This window comes from Protomyctophum parallelum (assembly GCF_964188405.1).
Source record: "Protomyctophum parallelum genome assembly, chromosome: 10".
Lineage (NCBI taxonomy): Eukaryota > Metazoa > Chordata > Actinopteri > Myctophiformes > Myctophidae > Protomyctophum > Protomyctophum parallelum.
In genome coordinates this window covers 31,096,096-31,105,263 of record NC_139704.1, presented here as the reverse complement: position 1 = coordinate 31,105,263, position 9,168 = coordinate 31,096,096, and the positions used below count along the sequence as shown (strand labels likewise).

Genomic DNA, 9,168 nt, shown 5'->3' with positions numbered 1-9,168 from the left:
ATTAAACATACAACAATACAAAACCTTTATTATATCAGTACTTTGTGCACGTACTTTTCCCAATACAGGGTCAAATTCTATACCTGCCCTAGAGTAGTTTGCTCATTGGTGTGCTGTTTGGGCACAAAAACTTTGAAAACCACTGTACAGAAAATAACGAACCTTGACTGCCCCTGATGAGCATGCAGGACTGTTTCTGTTTTACATTGTAAATTACTTCAAAAGTACAGTCAAAGTTCAGTCTGAGACAATAAAAAAACATAACTTTTTATTGTGACCGTAGGTCGCAGTTTATGTCTATGAAAAGCTGCACGAGGTGTGTGTGTGTGTGCGCGCGCGCGCGCGCGCGCGCGCGTGCGTGCGTGCGTGTGTGCGTGTGTGTGTGCGTGTGTGTGTGTGTGTGTGTGTGTGTGTGTGTGTTGCGCACCTGCATATGTGAGAGTGAGCTTTGTTACATGTCTATAGTGACTCAAAGCTCCACCTCTTGCCAGTCTGATCTGAGACGACAGATCAAACACAGATTCCAGTCTGATCTGAGACGACAGATCAAACACAGATTCCAGTCTGATCTGAGACGACAGATCAAACACAGATTCCAGTCTGATCTGAGACGACAGATCAAACACAGATTCCAGTGAGGAGGACAGACTGTCTTTCCACCCAGAGCTAGAGGAGGGAATACTGACCCAGACCACTGGAACTACCTTTAGCTGAATGGACTTTAACAAAAAACACTTTCACAGTGAAAGTAAACTTCATTAGAATAATTCTAAAAGGAGTGTTACCACCACTGACTGCATTTCCTGTCTCGAGCAGAGCATCTGTAGCTAAACTCTGACACAAAATGGCTTCCAGCGCATCTCGCCCAGAAGCGGATTATTCCTGTCCCGTGTGTTGGGACATCTTTAAAGATCCCGTTCTCCTGCCGTGTAACCACAGCTTCTGTAAAGCCTGTCTGCAGGAATGGTGGGGGACGAAGGAAACAAAGGAATGTCCCGTTTGTAAGAAGAGACACTCAATTGATCCACCTCATGACCTGGCTCTGAAGAACCTGTGTGAGGCCTTCGTACGGGAGAGACATCAGAGAGCTTCAACTGGGTCTGGGGTTCTCTGCCTTCTGCACGCCGATGAGAAACTCAAACTGTTCTGCCTGGAATGTCAACAGCCAGCGTGTGTCGTGTGTCGAGATTCTAAAAGACACAGACACATCTTCAGACCCATCGATGAAGCTGCTCCGGAACACAAGGAGGAAGTCCAGACATCGCTGAAGCCTTTACAGGAGAAACTGAAGCTTTTTAATGACGTTAAAACAAACTACGACCAGACGGCAGAACACGTTAAGGTCCGGGCCCGGCACACCGAGACGCAGATGAAGGAACAGTTTACGAAGATGCATCGGTTTCTACATGATGAAGAGGAGGCCAGGATGACTGCACTGAGGGAGGAAGAGCAGCAGAAGAGTCAGATGATGCAGGAGAAGATCGAGGGTCTGAACAGAGACATATCAACCATTTCAGACACGATCGGAGCCATCGAGGAGGAGCTGAGAGCCGAACACGTCTCATTCCTGCGGAACTACAAGACCACAGTGGAAAGAGCCCAGCTCACTGGACTGCAGGACCCACAGCCGGTCCCGGGAGGAGCACTGATAGACGAGGCCAAACACCTGGGCAACCTGGCCTTCAGGGTCTGGGACAAGATGAAGGACATCGTCTCCTATACTCCTGTCTTTCTGGACCCCAACACGGCCTTTCCAAAACTCATCCTGTCTGATGATCTGACCAGCGTGAGATATGGAGATGTACAGCAGCTTCCCGACAACCCAGAGAGGTCCGACTGCCTGTGCCGTGTCGTGGGTTCTGAGGGCTTTAACGCAGGGACTCACAGCTGGGATGTCGAGGTCGGAGACAATACAAGCTGGTCACTGGGTGTGTTAGCGGAGTCTTATCAGAGGAAAGGAAACAGATGGGGTCAACGTTGGACCATATGGTTCTATGAAGGTAAATACCAGGCATTCTCCTCCTCAGGGTCAGCCACTGTTCTCTCACTGAAGCAGAACCCCAAGAAGATCAGAGCCCAGCTGGACTGGAACGAAGGAACGCTGTCCTTCTCTGATCCTGACACCGACACACACATACACACCATCACACACACCTTCACTGGCACACTGTTTCCATACATTAGCACTAATCAGACTCTTCCTCTGAAGATGTTACCATGGAAGGTCAGTGTGAGACTGTGTGACTCTGGAACTACGTACATGTAGTTAGACATGATGATGATAATCATGTTATGGATTAGTTCCACTGCCTTGTCAATAATCAAAAGTTTTCATTGTCTGTCTGTCACTTTGCAATAGAATGTAATAGCAGACCTACAAGTTCATAGCGCGCCACTCGGTGGCATGCTATGAGCTTGTAGATCTGCCACAATACTTATCAGGATTATTTGAATGATTTTAAAGTTACTTATTATTAGATTCATGTAGAAATTAAATTATCTCAGTTGTAATCAAGTTGAGGAAGTGAGATACTTTACCATAAAATGTACACAATTATACTGTATATCTGTGCTGTCAGGAAGAAACCACCAAACCAACTCCAAAATGTTAACATTTTCAGGAAATTTTAAATATACATTCATCAGGAAATGAAGAAAACCTTATATATTGAAAACAAAGCATTACTGCCTCATCAGAGTTGGTGTTGTGACTTTATATGTTGTCAATTTGTTGCATGAGAGCAGGGATGGTGGAGTTATAATATAAGCAGACAGTTTCCAATGGACTTAAAGGACAACTTAAGTTTTTTTCAACAAAGGTTCATGTTGTAGGTTGTTATTAGAGAAAGTAAAAGATGAGTGTTATTTTTTTTCCATTTGCTGCTTTCTTTCGTTTTAGGGATTTTAGCTGTTTTGTACAGGGGGGCGGGGGCATTCGAGCATGGTGCTAAATATGTATTTTTTTACAAAATATTATGGAGATTAATTTTTTTATTATTTACTATAGCCCTAATAAACCCCAGGAAATTACATCTGGCCACAAATAAATCACAGGATCTACTGAATGTGAAGGTAGCCTAGTGGGGGGGAAGCCACACTGTGTGTCATATAGGCTCAATGTCAGTTTGACACATTCAGTAGATCTCGTGATGTTTTGTGGCCAGATGTAATTTCCAGGGGTTTATTAGGACTATAGTACAAAACATAGTCAAAAACAGCTAAAATCCCTAAAACGAAAGAAAGCAGCAAATAAAAATAAAAAGAACACTCATCTTAAAAACATGAACCTTGGTTGAAAAAAACTAAAGTTGTCCTTTTTAAGAGGTACTTTTCATTGGTTCAATATTTTCTAAACACACAAACGTAAAGGGTGTTCAATAGCACTGATTTATGCAAAAGATAATATATATAATATAATATAATAATAATCCAAAAGAAAAATGGAGTTAGGTGGTTTCCTTCCCACAGCAATGAATTATACTTTTACACAATATCCTAAAATGTAATAATCACGTTGGATGAATCTCTTTATGACATTATATAGTTGTATGATGGTTAGCAGAAGTCAGTATATGTTAAATATTAATTTCTGTTAATGTGAATTACTTTAGCCCATTCTGAACGGGAACCCATTTTGGTGTTAGCATCATGTTATGCTTTAGCTATTAAAAAATAGCAGATCTACAAGCTCATAGCGCGCCACTCGGTGGTAGGTCTGCTATTTTTTGAAAAATAGAAGAACGACTGACATTTTTTAGAATCTGATCTCAGGTCAGAATGGGTTAATCAGACCAGTGTGTGTCCAGTGGGAAACCTCGTATGAATCTGATCTCAGGTCAGAATGGGTTAATAAAACCACGGGATGAGGTAGACTATGAACCCTGCAGTCACTTGAATCACTGACAATAAAATGAAAATACCATAATTATACAGAAATCATCAAATCCTTGAATTTGATGATTAACCCATTCTGACCCGAGATCAGATTCATAGGAGGTTTCCACTGGACACACACTGGTCTGATTAACCCATTCTGACCTGAGATCAGATTCATACGAGGTTTCCACTGGACACACACTGGTCTGATTAACCGATTCTGACCCGAGATCAGATTCATACGAGGTTTCCACTGGACACACACTGGTCTGATTAACCCATTTTGACCTGAGATCAGATTCATACGAGGTTTCCACTGGACACACACTGGTCTGATTAACCCATTCTGACCTGAGATCAGATTCATACGAGGTTTCCACTGGACACACACTGGTCTGATTAACAACTATAATCATCACATCCACACAGACGCTTTGTCCTAAAATACCTAAAGAAAAAACATTGGGCAAATTATCAAATAATGTAAGAAAGAGGCAAAACTTGTGAAAAAAAGCTGATCTACTATCTATTTACATCATAAAGTTGACCATGTGGTAAAATTGTCGGTCAAATATGCTATAAATTAGCTGCTTTTGCCATTCTCTGGGAGTTGCCAGAATGCCACAGAAATGTCTCTATTTGTTTCCAAGTGTGTGTTATACTTTTTGAACATATTCTACTTTAATTTGATTGATTGTGCGATTATTTCCACTAATATGTTCAAATATGCAAATGATCTAATTAAAATATGGAAAATACAGAAAAGTCATGAGCAGAAATGGATTCTACTGAGAAAATTACGTTTAGGATCAACTCTTTATAAGACCACTGGTTACCGAAATGTATTGTCTAGATTAAGTCATATAAAGGAAATACACATGTCACAGTTTCATATGGGGTAGGTTTGTTTAACCCATTCTGGGCGGGAACCCCTTTTGGTGTTAGCATTATGTTATGCTTTAGCTATTGAAAAATAGCAGATCTACAAGCTCATAGCGCGCCACCAAGTGGCGAGCTACAAGCTTGTAGGTCTGCTATTTTTGAACCACTGACATAGAAACATAGCTTTTTCAGAAAACTGTCAGGATGTATAAAAGACATTTTTAGAATCTCATCTCAGGTCAAAATTGGCATTAAGCTACTAAATTGGAAGGGTTATCGTACCAGAATATAAATGAGAGACATGTAGGAAGACAAAGATACCAAAAATGTACGGTCACCGGCTTAGGTGGTAACCTTTTCTGAAAATATCCCGATTGGCCCCTGGACTAATAGACGTTTTCCTGCTCAACAGTCACGATATTGTATCTGCACTATTAAAATAAATACTGTCTTTGATTTGCATTCCTGGGAACGGTGCATTAAATGTTCATGATTTCAATATTTAATGGATTTATGCACGAGTGCATGAGATGGTACAATTTAAAAACAAAAGCACAGCACATTCATAAATAGGCAGGAGAAGGCAGAATATCTTTCCAGGGTTACGTTCTACTAGTCTCTGTGATTTCAGCCAAAAAAGAAAAGACAAAACCTTGCTTTGCATCGAGTAAAAAGTTTTACCGTGTCCTACTGTACTGTATTGTTGCGAATCGTGTAACTGGAGCATCGAATCACTGAGCTCTAAAATCCATATTAATTGATCACGCTGAAGAAGGCTATTATTACTACCATATACAGTATAGGCCTATCCCATCAGTGAATTCTCAGCAGTGTTGTTTTCGTGATGAAAAGATGAAAAATGTGAAAAGAAAATTGTTTGATGTCGGGGAGGGGGGAGGGGGGGGGGCAAAACACAGCCATCAAACAAAAATGTTTGGTCAAACCATGTGACTTCCATTGGAAATGCATTGGGGAGGCCATTAACCAAGGACAATATCCTTTCACTGCCTCCTCTCATGACGACGCCAGGCCCAGGAAAGGAATCCCAATGCATTTTTCCCCATAGACATTTCATAAAATAATTTATTTAAAGACCTTTTAAGCGTCGTACGAAGCCAACTCGAGCCGTGACAAATCATGACAACACACACAATACTTTGGACCAAACAAATAATTACAAAGAAGAAAAACAACAAAAAAAAGTGTTGTAATAACCTGCCGTTTTTTTTTTCTACTTTCTAATTCTTTGTTTGTCCCGAAAAATAGTGTTTGTTGTCATGATTTGTCACGACAAGAGTTGGCTTTGTCCGTGGCGTATAAACGTCTTTAAATAAATACTTTCTGAAAAGTCCATGAGGAAAATGAACGGGGATTTATTTTCCGGGTCTCTCGAGGGGGCGGGACTGCGACGCTCTATGGCATAGAGCCCTTGGGGATCTGGTCTATAGGTACAGTTTGTACAGTATACTGCGCTGGATTTGTGGGTATACTTTATGACGTCCTGTGAAGTTCACTGTGGGAAGCAACAGAGAGGCACGATCTGCTGACTAGACGGAACGAAACTGTGCCTCAGGAATATTCTCTGCTTTGGCGCTAGAATTAGTGTCAGTATTAATTAATTTATACACAGGCTACAACAAAGACCTTAAAACACATGCCTTAAAGAATAGACCTTTTCACACTTAACAAACATCAGGTTTATCTTCTGCTCTGTGTGTGGGTGTGAGAATATCAGTACTGTAGATGACAGGGAATAATCTTGGACCTAAACTGCAATTATTACAAACAACGCAATTCCACCCACATATCTAATCATAAAGTATGGAAAGAGGCTCTCTTAGTGGCTTTTAGTTTTGAGTAAATTCATGGACAATAAATGATATCCTGCCTACGATAGAAGAGGTCACATCGTGCTCAGGAATGTTGTTTGTTACCTTTTTTATTATATTCTTTATCTATGATTTTCACACAAATATTTCCACAGACGAGAACACACAAACATCCAGTGTTCGGAGGAAACAAAATACTGTATAAATCCTTCATTTATCGAGGGTGAAAAACACTTTTTACTGCATTTTAACAGCAGCTGTTTTGCTCCTCAGACACGCCGCGCACCAATCGGCTCCATTCCTCAGTGTTTTATATGCAACGAGGATCTCCTACAAGAGAATATAACGCCACACATTTATCCAAGTATCATTATGCAGATTTCTTTCTCTCGCTATGCTTTGCAAAGCTTGTCATGCGCTTGAAAAATGAAACAGGGGCCGAGCGGACATTTTTCAGAACACGCCCAGGCCTGCCCATCTCGTATACATTTCAGACGAGTAACGGGATGGATGGGGAGTGTGCTAAGGCTGGTCTTGGTGGTGGTACACCATGCAATCTACTATAAACACTAACACCCTTAACCCATTTAGACCTGCAGGGAACGATTCAAAAAAATATGTCTTCTACATCATGACAGTTTTCTGAAAAACCTCATGTTTCTGTGTCGGTGGTTCTCAATATTTCATGTCAAGGGGGAACCCAAAAATTATATGTAATTGGCCACCGACCCCCCCCATCTGAAAATATGTTGTTCCAGGGACCCCAACCCAGAAGAAAGGATTTGAGTTTAAAACGTACACTCTGAAATATATATTCAATGATTTGTGCCACATTTTCACGACTTTAAAAAAATAGCAGACCTACAAGCTCGTAGCGCGCCACTCGGTGGCGCGCTATGAGCTTGTAGGTCTGCTATTTTTCAATAGCTAAAGCATAGCATACCAAAAAGTGGTTCCCGCCCTAAACTCGTTAAGCTAAGAGCTCTGGCGGTGGCTTCTCGCTGGCAGCGACTAAGGTGATTCCTGCCCGCCTGCCAACGGCCAATTAGGGAAAGCCATCAGGATTCGTCTTCATCTGGAGGTCATTCCGGGTAGTTCCTCTTACCTTTGCAATTCCCGCTGATGGGAGTTTTATCATCATCGACGGGAGCTGCTCTGCATATTTATAAGAGCTTCTCAAATACAGGCTGGGACGTATAGCGTACAATTATAATACAGTGATCCGTGGCTTAAGGACAAAAGGTGAGCATGAGGACTTAAAGGAGAATTCCATACTAAAAGGCTTTCTTAACTTTCTTTGTAGTTGTTACGTCCCCACCAAAGAGGTCCAGGTGTTATTTTGTGCAAAAGCTCCTTATTGGCTATTTCCCGTACCATAAGCCCTAAATGAATTGAATTGGAATTGAATGGGGCTATGGGGTGTTGTGCTAATTCGCTTATTTCCATCGCTCAAAATTATAATGTATTTGTATATATCCTCTCTTCATAATGTAAATAATATCCCAAGCGGCACACTTTACTACTTCTTTCGATGGAAATAAGCGAACTAGCATAACACCCCATAGCCCCATTCAATTCCCATTCAATTCAATGCAATTCATTGAGGGCTTATGGTAGGGAAAATAGCCAATAAGGAGTTTTTGCACAAAAAAAACTATTTGGTGGGGACGTAACAACTACAAAGAAAGGTAAGAAAGATAAGAAAGCATTCTAGCATGGAATTCTCCTTTAACCCATTTAGACCTGCTGGGAACGATTCTACAAATGCCTTCTAAAATCCTGAAAACCCTATGTTTCTATATCAGTGGTTCTGATATATGACCCCCACAAATATATGAAAATGACCGCCGACCCCCCCCCCCCCCCCCATCTGAAAATATGTTGTTCCAGGGACCCTCCTCCAGAAGCAAAGATTTGAGTTGAAAACTTGAATATATATTCAAAGATTTGTTGCCACATTTTCACGATAAAAAAAAAATAGGAGACCTACAAGCTTATAGATCTGCTATTTTTCCAACAACTAAACCATAACATGACGCTTAATTAAAACACCAAAAGGGGTTCCCAGCCCAAAATGGGATAATAATACAGCTCAGGACTTAAGACAGGTTATCAAGAGAAGAGAACTTGGAGGACATGTTTGATGGGAGAACTGGGTCAGTGAGAATAGGCCGGGCCACGTGTCAAAGAAAGAAGCGTCTTCTGGAATAATTACATGTGACGGGACTCACCTGGTTAAAATCGACAGAGAATGGATACTTTAATTAATTTGTTAATTATTTCACTACACACTCACTGGGCCAATTCCATCCACTATAGTGTCTGCTAGATGATTTCTGCACCTGGCTCCAGTTCACTTGCATCCATCCCTCACTCGCACACTTCTTTTCCATAGCACTTATTCCCCTATTTGTGTACTCCTTCACTTCCTTTCATTTGACTCCATCTCTGCCTCTCTCACTCCGACGCACGCACGCTCACACACGCACACGCACACATCATTAACCCATGTTGGACTAAGGTCGATAAAAAAATGCTTCTAAATCATAAATGTCTTCTGAAAATACCCATGTTTCTATGT

At 41.2% G+C, this 9,168-nt stretch overlaps 1 protein-coding gene across 1 annotated transcript; it reads left to right on the top strand.

The window, feature by feature from the left end:
- Nucleotides 1-844: 844 nt before the first annotated feature.
- LOC310865789 (nuclear factor 7, ovary-like) lies at nt 845-2,266 on the top strand (the record flags this gene model as incomplete). The annotated part of the gene is made up of 1 exon (XM_083774998.1): nt 845-2,266. One exon carries the CDS (start codon nt 845-847, stop codon nt 2,264-2,266), a length of 1,422 nt encoding a protein of 473 aa, XP_083631124.1.
- Between the last annotated feature and the right edge of the window lie 6,902 nt (nt 2,267-9,168).